The sequence below is a fragment of the Ovis aries genome, chromosome 2 (genome assembly GCF_016772045.2).
Source record: "Ovis aries strain OAR_USU_Benz2616 breed Rambouillet chromosome 2, ARS-UI_Ramb_v3.0, whole genome shotgun sequence".
Classification (NCBI taxonomy): Eukaryota; Metazoa; Chordata; class Mammalia; order Artiodactyla; family Bovidae; genus Ovis; species Ovis aries.
Window position 1 is genome coordinate 96,157,598 of NC_056055.1, and position 13,149 is coordinate 96,170,746.

Below are 13,149 nucleotides of genomic sequence, written 5' to 3' on the forward strand. Positions count from 1 at the left end.
TTTCACCATGTGAAGGAAATCTGCAGAATAACAATTCATGCTATAATATAAATGGTAACGGGTGACAAGAGCAGAGATTTTTGGCCAGACACTTTTGAGCTCAAACCCTAACTTCTAAATGACTGATTAACTGTACAACCTTAGGAAAGCCCCTTGGCTCGTTTCAATGTCAGCTTCCTCACTGGTAAAGTGGCATATTTAATTCATTCGGTTATTATAAGAATCAAGAAAGATTAATGTGCCAGGTCTAGAGCTTGACACTTAGCAAACCCAATATATGCATGTTCCCTCCCTTTCCTTGCTCTTTCCTTCTCTGACACCCATTTATTCTAAAACTGTAAAGGCACGTGAGATGATGTCATTATTTTTTAGATGTTCTTATTCCTCCTGCTCAAAGACATTTTAAAAACATGAGTTGGAGTAGCGCTAAGTTTTCAACTCCCTTTTTTTCTTAAGTGTCAGATCTGAGATTTAAGTTCCATTATATAACAGAAAAACAGGGAAGCTGGGGGCTAGAACAGAAAAATTATTGTGATTAGCCAGGCAATGGAATTTAAAAAGTGGGTGGCTGTGGCTTTCTATTTTTCTTTCATTACCTCTAAAAGCGGTTTAAAAAGAGATACAATCAAAGAGGAGGTGGCCCTTGCTTCTGAAATTACTGCTGTTTTAGGAGCTTTTGCAGGAACATCTGTTGGCTTTTTAACAAAGGAAACTGGGGAGGATGAAGAGAGAGTGGAGGAGACTCTGGTTCGCAGGGGAGCCACATCTGTTTGGTATTCTCCCAACCAAGAAGGCTTGACTTCTGAAATAGCCCGGGTATCCTAGTTAAATCAGGATACAGAAACAGATGAGAGTTTTTCTTTCAGCGGTAGAGATCAACAGCTGTTTATATCCTTTAATACCTAACTGAGGCTGAAGCCTTCACATCTGTCTGTATTTTTCCCGTTCTGGTTCCTCGAATCACAGTGGGGAGGAGGGGAAGTTTGAACTCCTCCCAATTCCCAGACAAGAAGACAAGAAATATGCCCGGGATTCAAAGCCATAATGCTAAGCAGAACTCCCAAATTTCTCATCCGCCCAGGGTCTGCTGTTGGCTGGAAATTCCTCTTTCACTTTATCCTGACAGACATCTTGATCATTTTCATGATAAAGACTCATGGCAGCATCAAGATCAAAAAGAAGGAAAGTAGGCTAGAATCAGGGGGAGGAAGAAGCAGAGGAAATGAATTCTCATAGAGAAAGTGGCTCCAAAAAGACAAGTTTTTGCAAATACAGCAACAGTGTTATCTGAGAGCAAACAGCAGAGGTGAGCAGGATACTAATGAAGACCATCAGGGTGGTGGTGGATGGTGATGGTTTTTACTCACCCCTATCATTTAACCCTCTTCATGGATCACAGCCTTGTCTCATGGCAAAGGGGCTTGTATAACTTAATAAAGCTATGAGCCATGCCATGCAGGGCCCCCCAAGATGGACAGGTCATGGTAGAGAGTTCTGACAAAATGTGGTCCACTGGAAGAGAGAATGGCAAACCATGCCAGTATTCTTGCTGCAAGAACCCCATGAGCAGTTCGAAAAGGCAAAAATAAATCACACCAGAAGATGAGCTTCCTAGGCCAGAAGGCGTCCAATATGCTACTGGGGAAGAGGGAAGGGCAATTAATAATACTAAAAGATCCAGAAAGAATGAAGCAGCTGGGCCAAAGCAGAAATCCCAGATGCAAAGAGTCAACTCATTGGGAAAGACCCTGGTGCTTTAGGGAAGATTAAGGGAAGGAGAAAGGGGTGACAGAGGATGAGATGGTTGGATGGCATTATCAACTCAATGAACAGGACTTTGAGCAAACTCAGGGAGATACTTAAGGACAAAGGAGCCTGGTGTGCTGCAGTCTATGGCGTTGGAAAGAGTCAGACACAACTTAGCGACTGAACAACAAATGTTTTAATCTTGGAAAAGTTAAACAGAGAAAATTAAACCCCATGGAAGGCAAGGTGCAGGAAATACCCAGGAATGGTGATAATGGGTTTTAGAGACATTTGCTTACTTTGATCACCAGCACCATACCATACACATGCTGGAACTTTATAAGGATTATTTTTCTATCCATCTATCCATCCAACAACTTGCAAAGCACCAGGACGGGACTTGGTGCTCAAATAGTCAACTGAATAAGACATACTCCATAACTTTAAGGGGTTTACATTCTGAAAGATGACAGTCTTCACAGAGGAGATGGTACAAAGGAATGAGAATTCACTAGACAGACATGTTAGGGGATTTCAAAGGAGAGAATGACATGGATAAAACCAGAGAGATAAGAAACAAACTATTCCTGCGGAAGGGACGGAAAGTATTCTGGGCAGTATAAACAAGAAGAATGGGAGGAGCTTACTAAAAGTACAGATACTTAGGCCTCACCTAAGAGATTCTGATTTAGTTGTTGAGGGAGAAAACCAAGGAATTTAAATTTTGAAAAGAAGACCTGAGTAATTCTGATACATACAAAAGTTTGCCAACTCTAATGTATACAGATGAACATTTCTCGAAAGATGCTAACAGTATTCCATTAAGAAAGAAGGTACCAGGTTCAAACTAGGATATACTGAAAGTGAAAGTGTTAGTCGCTCAGTGGTGTCCAACTCTTTGCAACCCCACGGACTGTAGCCTGCCAGGCTCCTCTGTCCATGGAATTCTCCAGGCAAGAATCCTGGAGTGGTAGCCATTCCCTTCTCCAGGGGATTTTCCTGACCCAGGGATCAAACCCACATGTCCTACATTAGCAGGCAGATTCTTTTACCATCTGAGCCACCAGGGAAGCCCCTACATACTACCATATACTTTTCTTGGAGATTTGAGTTCAGTTCAGTCGCTCAGTCGTGTCCGACTTTTTGCGACCCCGTGGACCACAGCACCTGGCCTCCCTGTCCATCACCAACTCCCGGAGTTTACTCAAACTCATGTCTGTTGAGTTGGTAATGCCATCCAACTATCTCATCCTCTGTCATCCCCTTCTCCTCCTGCCTTCAATCTTTCCCAGCATCAGGGTCTTTCCAAATAAGTCAGTTCTTCACATCAGGTGGCCAAAGTATTGGAGTTTCAGGTTCAGCATCAGTCCTTCCAATGAATATTCAGGACTGATTTCCTTTAGGATTGACTGGTTTGATTTCTTTGTAGTCCAAGGGACTCTCAAGAGTCTTCTCCAACATCACAGTTCAAAAGCATCAATTCTTCAGCTCTCAGCTTTCTTTATAATCCACCTCTCACATTCACACATGCTGCTGCTGCTGCTGCTGCTAAGTTGCATCAGTCATGTCCGACTCTCTGCCACCCCATAGACAGCAGCCTACCAGGCTCCTCCATCCATGGGATTTTTCAGGCAAGAGTACTGGAGTGGGAAGCCAGTGCCTTCTATACATGACTACTGGAAAAACCATAGCCTTGACTAGATGGACCTTTGTTGGCAAAGTAATGTCTCTGCTTTTTAATGTGTTCTCTAGGTTGGTCATAACTTTCCTTCCAAGGAGTAATCATCTTTTAATTTCATGGCTGCAGTTACCATCTACAGTGATTTTGGAGCCCCCCAAAATAAAGTCTGTCACTGTTTCGACTGTTTCACCATCTATTTGCCATGAAATGATGGGACCAGATGCCATGATCTTCATTTTCTGAATGTTGAGCTTTAAGCCAACTTTTTCACTCTCCACTTTCACTTTCATCAAGAGGCTCTTTAGTTCTTCTTCACTTTCTGTCATAAGGGTGGTGTCAATTGCATATCTGAGGTTATTGATATTTCTCCTGGCAATCTTGATTCCAGCTTGTGCTTCACCCAGCCCAGCATTTCTCATGATGTACTCTGCATAGAAGTTAAATATGCAGGGTAACAATATTCAGCCTTGATGTATTCCTTTTCCTATTTGGAACCAGTCTGTTTTTCCATGTCCAGTTCTAACTGTTGCTTCCTGACCTGCATACAGATTTTGCAAGAGATTTCCTGGAGATTTAATGCACATTAATATAAAGTCCTTCAGTAAAGAAATCAGTTTCACTCAGCATTTCCCAGACTTATTTTTCCATGGGGAAAAAAAAAAGACAAAACATACGCACCTATTAAGATCTCTCAGAACACTTTTATACTGTGAAGTCCATATTGGGAAGAGCTGAAACAGTGGATTCTGATCAAGTGAGCATGCCCCAAGCATGCTGTTGCTGCTAAGTCACGTCAGTCTTGTCCTACTCTGTGTGACCCCATAGACGGCAGCCCAACAGGCTCCTCTGTCCCTGGGATTCTCTAGGCAAGAGTACTGGAGTGGCGTGCCATTGCCTTCTCCAGTGCATGAAAGTGAAAAGTGAAAGTGAAGTCGCTCAGTCATGTCCGACCCTTAGTGACCCCATGGACCATAGCCTACCAAGCTCCTCCATCCATGGGATTCTCCAGGCAAGAGTACTGGAGTGGGTTGCCATTGCCTTCTCCTGCCCCAAGCATAGTGAATGGCTAAGGAAACCATTTAGAAAAAGAAAGCAAAGTCAATTACTCTGAGAGATCCAGCAGCATCCACTGATTTCCTCTGAAGTCTAAAATCACCTATGATGTCCTATTTTCCAAGGAGACCGCCAGAAGCTTCCTCGCCCTTAAGTAACACACCAGGTTCTGTGGTATTATTTCTGGTCAGCAACTTTGTGTGGTAACCACAGTTGCCAGAGAGAACAGAAGTGCCCAGAGTTCAAAGCATCAAAGAACAGAAACAGAAGGGGGAGGACAACAAGGAGGGATCCTTGCCCAGATTTATTTATCTTTATTGCTATCACATGTTCTGCACAGAGCCTTGGCAGTGGCTTGTAATGCTTTCGGAAAAGACAAATTCCTCCCAGCTCCAAAAGAAGCCTCCAACAGTCAATGAAAATGCAAGACGTGAGCCAGGGAAATTTCTACTCCTTCAAGGCACCAGTTATACAGCCAGCGGAGTTTCTGAAATCTGCCTTCTTCCTCCTATGCTAGCGAGTCGACCAAGGGGGACTGTGTTATCATGCATCCCACCTCTTGCCCTACAAGAGCCAGCAGAGAGAAAGTACAAGAGGAGATCAGGCAAGGCAAGGCAACAAGAAGAATCTGAGCAAACTGGTTTGTGTGCTGAATATTTCAAGATGGATATACTACTCTAGCCAAGTTATATATGTTTTATTTTTATATGAGCAATTACTTCCACACACCCCACCTCAACTTCCCATATGCCACATGGGGACACATGCCGCCTATAAAGGTGATTTCAGCAATGTGTTTCAAATGCTTTTTCTGTTTGTTTGTTTTTTTTCTTAATACCCCAACCTTCTCAGATCTTTTCAATAATATTTTGCAGCAGCATATGTATTTTTTCAATCATTCTACAAATAGTTCCTCAATGCCTAAAAGGTTCCAGGGCACCATCCTGGGCATCAGAGATAAAACAAGGCAAGGAGGAGAGTGTTCATCTCTATTGACCCAAAGGCCCTAAAACTGAATTGTAAATTCATCCTGCCAGGTAGGCAGATCCAATGATCAGCAGCATAAAGAAATGAAAGACATGGAAAAGGTCTGGTCCTTCCCCTTGAAGAGTTTCATGGTTTTTAGTACAAAGGAGACGAAAGCATTTACATTCCAAGTGTCTGGGTTGGTCTAGTCACTCCATCATGGTCCAGAGTTAATAGAACAGCCAGGAATTAATACCTATGATCAGGGAAGAAGAGAATGCCAGGATCTTGTTTCTCCAAAAGGCCAACTACCTGTTTGTTCAACTCCCAAACAAATCCATGGATTTCCACATTGGGATTTCTCATCCTGAGAGATGACTACCAATCACTGCCCTAGAGTTAGTGTAACTAACCAGTTAATTAGCTCCAAATTAAAAATCTCACTAGGAACTCTGGGTGGGTTTGGAGTCTAATCCTAAGGAAGTCAATAAGATCAAATTTAACTTTTCGTCAAGCCAGTGTTCCCCACTACTGAGGACCACAGAATAATTATAAGTGGTCCACACACTTTTTTTTTTCATAAGGTCCTTAGATATGGAAAAAAAAAAAACAAAAAAACCCGCAGGTACGTGAATGATGGGATTTAGGGAAACAGTGACATGGATGCTATCCAGCATTCAAAGGCAGGCCGCTTCAGAAGAAGCCTCTGCCAACTTTCCAAGCTTGGGTGGGACGTGACAAAATAACCAGGCAGCTGATCACGGACTTACCCACACACGTTGGAAAGATGTCTTCATTGTTGATCTGGACCTCGATCCAGTCCATGAGAAGGTTCATGTACTGGGGGGCCGGCAGGGCAGTCGGCTTCTTGTACTTGAGGTCATCCTGCCACCGGTATTCGTACTTGGGGCCCCCTGACATCACAGGGCAGGTCCGTTCGGTGCAGAACTCACAGATGGTGCCGTAGATGAGGTTGATGCGATTGAAGAAGTCCACCACGTGCACCGCCACCCAGTCGTTCTGGTCCTCCCCGCTGGGCAGCTGCACAGCTGCCTTCAGGTCCACGCCCGAGTTGAGGGAGGCCTGAGCCCGTTTGTGGAGTTCGAACCTCTGCGTGCCAGGTTCAAATTTCCTCTTTGGCCGGAAGGTCTTGTCCTTGTTGAACACCTGCTTCAAGGCTATGGACATGGTCTGCTCCTTCTCTCCCTTCCTTCGGCAGGAAGGAGAAAGGCCACTGGGACTTTTCAGTGAGAGAGCGCAACCCAACAGGGGTTTCCACTGCCAGCCCTCTGGCCCCAGTCTTGCGGTCCGCAGCTCTCAGTCTCTTTTAGATAGCCCTTTCCATCTTCCTCTTGAATGATTTCCAGGGGAGCTTCATGTTTCTTCCTAAAGGTAGGAGAGGAAAAGGGACTCAGTTGTGTTCCATCTGTATTTAAGAAATAGCAAAGTCTTAGACCCGATTTCCACCTTGCTTCTGACTGTGCCCACTTACATCCAGGTATAATAATGTAGAACTCAAGCCAAACCCTTGAGAATCTGTATTGGTGATCAAATCATACAACCCAAGGTGAAAAGGTATCACACCGTTTTTCTTTACAGCCTTAGTCAAATCTCTGACAATTTTTCGCTAAGTGGTCATAGTTTCAATGGGCTGCTCCCAGGTGTTAAGGATGAACGTGATAGTCAATAACATCCCCATACGGTCCTTTTTAGAGTATCTGCCCCACTCTTCACTACCCTTGAGTAAGCATGAGGACACGACCCCCATCCTCTTGGACACACCTGATTGGAGCAAATTTCCCTGGAAACTTGGAATCAGGATCCAGCCTTCGTATTATCCCTTAGAAGTGATGAAAACTGTGTCTGCTTGACATTATTTACAATAGCCAAGACAGGAGAACAAAAGACTGGTTCCAAATCTGGAAAGGAGTATTTCAAGCCTGTATATCGTCACCCTGCATATTTAACTTATATGCAGAGTACTTCATGTGAAATGCTGGGCTGGATGAAGCACAAGCTTGAATCAAGATTGCTGAGAGAAATATCAATAACCTCAGGTACCCAGATAACACCACCCTTACGGCAGAAAGCAAAGAACTAAGAGCCTCTTGATGAAAGTGAAAGAGGAGAGGGAAAAAGCTGGCTTAAAACTCAACATTCAGAAAACTAAGATCATGGCATCTGGTCCCATCACTTCATGGCAAATAGATGGGGAAACAATGAGACACTTTATTTTCCTGGGCTCCAAAATCACTGCAGATGGTAACTTGCAGACATGAAATTAAAAGACACTTGCTCTTTGGAAGAAAAGCTATGACCAACCTAGACAGCATATTAAAAAGCTGAGACATTACTTTACCAACAAAGGTCCATCTAGTCAAACCTATGGTTTTCCCAGTAGTCATGTACGGATGTGAGAGTTGGACCATAAAGAAAGCTGAGTGCCGAAGAATTGATGTTTTTGAACTGTGATGTTGGAAAAGACTCTTGAGAGTCCCTTGGATTGCAAGGCGATCCAACCAGTCAATCCAAAAGGAAATCAGTCCTGAACATTCATTGGAAGGACTGATGATGCTGAAACTGAAACTCCAATATTTCACCACCTAACACAAAGAACTGAATCATTGGAAAAGACCCTGATGCTGGGGAAGATTGAAGGCAGGAGGAGAAGGGGATGACAGAAGATGAGACAGTTGGATGGCATCATCGACTTGATGGGCATGAGTTTGAGCAAGCTTCGGGAGTTGGTGATGGACAGGGAAGCCTGGCGTGCTGCCCTCCATGGGGTTGCAAAGAATCAGACATGACTGAGCAACTGAACTGAACTGAAGACCTAAGACGTGGAAACAATGCAAATCTTCATTGACAGATGAATGGATGAAGAAGATGTAGTTATATATATACACAATGGAATATTACTCAGCCATAAGAAGAGTTAAATAATGCCATCTGCAGCAACATGGATGGACCTGCAGATTACCATACTAAATGAAGTAAGTCAGGCAGAGAAAGACAAATACCATACGATATCACTTATATGTGGAATCTAAAACATGACATAAATGAAATTATTTACAAAACAGAAACAGACCCACAGACATAGAGAGCAGGTGGTTGCCAAGGAGGAGGGTTGGGGGAGGATTGGGGTTTGGGAGTAGCAGATGCAAACTATTATATACATGTATAACTGAATCACTTTGCTGTACCCTGGAAACCAACACAGCACTGTAAATCAATGACACTGCAATAAAGTAAGTTTTAAGAATTGAATTCCATTGAGCCCTCTTTGGACCATGGATAGTACAGTTGAGAAACCTGGATTTGCAGAGAGAGGAGAGAGGAGAAGGGAAGGGGTAGAGAAAGAAGGAGAGAAAGGAGTGAAGGAGGGGGAGAGGAAGGAAGATGCCATGGACAGAGAAAAAGAGACAAAAACACAAGTGGCCACAGGGAGAGAACAAGAAGAGAAAAAGGGAGAGGTAGTGGGGAGAGTAGCTTCTTTTTGTTTTCAACTTTTTATTTTGTATTAAAAATGCAACAGTTTTAGGTAAACATCAAAGGCACTCAGCCATACTTTTTTTGTTCTCGATAGTCTTTCAGGAACTGGTTCCTATTCCTCTTGAAGTCTGGTTGTATCTCCAACCCTTGGGATCGATTTCCCTTAGGAAAAGGGCTGTTTTTCTTTAGGACTGACCGGTTTGATCTCCTTGCTGTCCAAGGGACTCTCAAGAGATCCCTTGGGACACATGTATTGATCTTGAATTAGTCGAATAAATATCTTATTTTACTCCAGCCAACTTGGGCGGGTTGTTTCTAAGAATCCCTAACTGTGACAGTATTTATCACCCCTAAACATGCCATCCTTCACATCTTTAATATCACACCGTAGATAGTGCTTTGAGGCAGAGCTGCCCGTAAAACTTTCTGTGATAATGCAGATGTTCTATATATTTATTGTCCAATATGGTATCCACTAGCCACATGTGTCTCTTGAGCACTAAAAAGGTGGCTAGTATGACTCAGAAACTAAATTTTTCATTTTATTTAATTTTAATTAGTTTTTAAAAATTGATTGATTTGATTAAATAATAATCCCTAAAGCCATATGTGGCTAGTGGTTGTCATATTGGACATTGCAGCTTTGAAATCTTCAAAGTTCTCTTCCGGCACCTCATTTCACCCTTTCAAAATTTCGGTGTGGTTTAGAGTAGATTTCAAGCAGGTGTAGTAGATTTGTAGTAGGTATCATTATCCCCGGGTCTCCAAGACCTGCTTTCCTAGTTGCCAGTAAAGCAACTGCCTGCAATACAAGAGACCCAGGTTTGAACCCTGGGTTGGAAAGATCCCCTGAAGATGGAAATGGCAACCCACTCCAGTATTCTTGCCTGGAGAATTTCATGGACGGACTAAGAGGGGCCGCAAAGAGTCGGACACGACTGAGTGACTAACACACACACAAAGTAACCACAGTATCCAAGAGATAAAAGTAGTTGTAAACAAGGCCCCATATCGAGTGGGGGCATGGTTAGGATTGAGATTCAGTTTTTGACTCCCAGCAAATTCTCTTTCCACATAGTCTTACATTCGAACAAGTGATCTCCTCAATCTGTCTTTCCTACTGGTTCATTCATAAAGCCTCTCACCTAGTGCTTCCATGCACACACTCTGCTACAAACACAAGTACTGACTGGCTGGAAGTGAAGACTGTGTCCTGTGGCCTGAAAACAGAGAGGAGACCGTTGATCTGCCCATGGATCAAGCCCTAGCAAAATTAGCGCACAGCTGTGGCCAGAGCCGGAGGAGCCCATCACGGCGTCTGTTGAGACGGACTTGAGGCACGATCCCACTGATCTGCCATTTTCCTGCCAAGCAGGGGTTCCGGTAGGCCATACTCGAACAGGGTTTGGTGATGCATTCAAACTTAAGTTATTCAAGCAAAACAAAAACAGAACCCCAAACCATCTAAGATACCCCGATTCCCTCTCATAGACTCTGGTCTTGGTTCAGAAGCGTTGATTATTCAGTTAAAGGCCTCCTCTGGCAACTCGCTGAAGCCTCAGTCTGCTTACTTCCTCCCTCTAAACCCCATCCTCTTCCTATTAGCTTTTCACTGCCAGACCATGTATCAGTGAGGTGTTTTTTTCCCTCATCACTTGGCCCTGAGTATACACACTCCCCACAAGGAGACCTGTGTGGAAAAGTGGGTCACGTAGCACCCTGCCTTTGGCTGTCTGGGAAATCACATTTCCGGTCACTTCAGAACACCTCCAGGAAGGTTATCAGCACAAAAACTCTGCAAACTCTAGGGAAAGAAAGGGGCAATCTCGTCTGGAAAAAAAAAAACAACCTTCCCAAAGGGTGAATCTGCCTGAAAAGAAACAAGAAAACCAAAGGCCTTCAAAGAGCATTTTCAAAATAAAACCAGGAGCTAGAGGTTGGGAAGATAGAGAGAGGAGGATGAGGGCTTTTATTTCCTCTCAAAAGAGACAATAGTCCTTCTGTATTGCAAATGCTTAATTGCTGACAGTAAAGCAGCAAGAACCCAACAGCCACCCCCTCACGGCTCCAGTAAATAAGACTTGCTGTTCTGTTATTCTGATAATGAGGGGACCATCCATTCCCACGGTCCGCAAAGCAATCTTCTCTCATCACCTTACATGACCCTCGTTGTCATTAATTCGGCTGTTTCCCCATGCCCTGGAGTGTCTGTGCACAGACACCAGCGCGGAAGACTACCTTCGTACCAGGCTGGTGAGGACACCATCACGTCCCTCTGGTGCCTCTTCTGAGAGCATGCTAATGTACAGAATAATCACAGCAAATCCTCCATATCACAAAGCCCTCAGTGCATGGTACTCACCAAGGTTTAAATAAATATTAAACCCTTGTTAGAGGTTGGGGATTTTTCTTCCACTGATACTCACATAACTAACTTCACAATGTCAATCTCTTGAACCAGATCAATGTTTATGTAAACCTTCGTATTAACCTCTCAGTTGTGTCTTGACTCTTTGCTACCCGGTGGATGTAGCCTGCCAGGCTCCTCTGTCCATGGGGATTCTCCAGGCAAGAATACTGGAGTGGGTAGCCAGGCTCTCCTCCAGGGGATCTTCCCAATTCAGGGATGGAATCCAGGTCTCCTGCATTACAGGTGTATTCTTTACCACTGAGCCACCAGGGAAGCCCCATTCAAACCTTTAACCTCTTTTTTTTCCCTTGCCCCAGTGTTATAGGCTTAACTGAGGGAAAAATCATCTTTGGAGGATTATTTCTCAACCAAGTAATTTAATGTGCTGCTCTTGGCTACCATTGATTAAACTCTACTATGCACCAGATTTTTACATATATTATTTACATTTTAACCCTCACCTCCATGACAGGGGGCTTCCCGGGTGGTGCTAATGGTAAAGAACCCACCAGTCGATGCAGGAGACATGAGAAACACCGGTTCGATTCCTGGGTCAGAAAGATCCCCTGAAGGAGGGCATGGCAACCCACTCCAGTGTTCTTTCCTGGAGACTCCCACGGACAGAGAAGCCTGGTGGGCTACACTCCATAAGGTCACAGAGAGCTGGACAGGACTGAAGCAACCTAGCACACGCGCACCGCATGATAGGTGGTTTTATGGTCATCTTATAGAAAAAGAAATTGAGACTCAACCACATGAAATAATTTTGCAGAGATCATAAAATTAGTAGATGGTAAAGGTTAAATTTTGAATCCAGACCTCTCTAATACTGAAATACATATGACTTTTTTCCTTACTAAAGTTGTTTTTAAATCTCATGACCATCTCTATTTTCAAAGGCCCTTCAGATACAGATTTCCCAGCTTCTTACAACATGACTATAAAGGAAGCTAGAACAGGTGGTATTCTTATTGCCATTTTACAGATGAAGAAACTCTGACCTCCTAGTGTTGTTTCAAACATGTTCATCATTCTGACATCATTCAGATGTGAGGATGTCTCTTCCGGTCAAACTTTTTTAAAAAATATTTATTTGGCAGTGCCAGGTCTTAGTTGTGGCATGTGAGATCCTTAGCTGTGGCACATGGGATCTAGTTCCCTGACTAGGGATCGAACCCAGGCCCCCTACATTTGGAAGCACAGGCTCTTAGCCACTGGACTACCAGGGAAATCCTCCAGTTAAACCTTTTTGTCCAAAGTTTTCTGGAACAGGGATAGGCTGGTCAGTGGGCCCCCATCTTTAAAGACAAGGGCACTCCAAGAAAGATAAAAACAAATTCATCATGTCACTGAACAAACAAAGAGGCACCTGTCCATGTCTTTATCTGAGGATCAGATGCTCTACTGAGGCAAGTGCCCAAAAGAGTTTTGAAATTAAAAGGCACCAAGAAATCCATCCAATCTGACTTTTAACACAGAGCCCCATCAGGATCCTTACCCACAATGGACACTGTAGGCTTATGAAATAGTTAGAGCAGCATCTCTTGAATGTGAACATGGGATCCTGTTAAAATGCAGCTTCTGGTCCAGTAGGTCTGGGCTGGCACCTAAGAATTCACGTTTCTAACAAGTTCCCGGGTAATGTCAAATCTCTAAGTCCATGGATGACAGACACTTCAGCTAACAAGGTCTGATCTAACTAAGAGGGCTTGTTAGAAATGCAGACTCTCAGGCCTCTCCCCAGACCCAGTAGATCTACGCCTGCATTTTAACAAAATCTCCGAAGTACATGCTTCAA

The 13,149-nt window shown here is 43.7% G+C and overlaps 1 protein-coding gene across 4 annotated transcripts in view; it reads right to left on the bottom strand.

Annotated features, from left to right (window-relative positions):
• MOB3B (MOB kinase activator 3B) overlaps window positions 1-13,149 on the bottom strand; it is a 219,852-nt gene that overhangs the window by 139,262 nt on the left and 67,441 nt on the right. For all 4 annotated transcript variants that reach the window (XM_004004422.6, XM_042243507.2, XM_042243508.1 and 1 more), the window contains exon 2: window positions 6,217-6,832. In XM_004004422.6, the coding sequence (XP_004004471.1) occupies window positions 6,217-6,634 (418 nt within the window). In that variant the 5' untranslated portion in view covers window positions 6,635-6,832. The remainder of the gene's footprint in view (window positions 1-6,216; window positions 6,833-13,149) is intronic.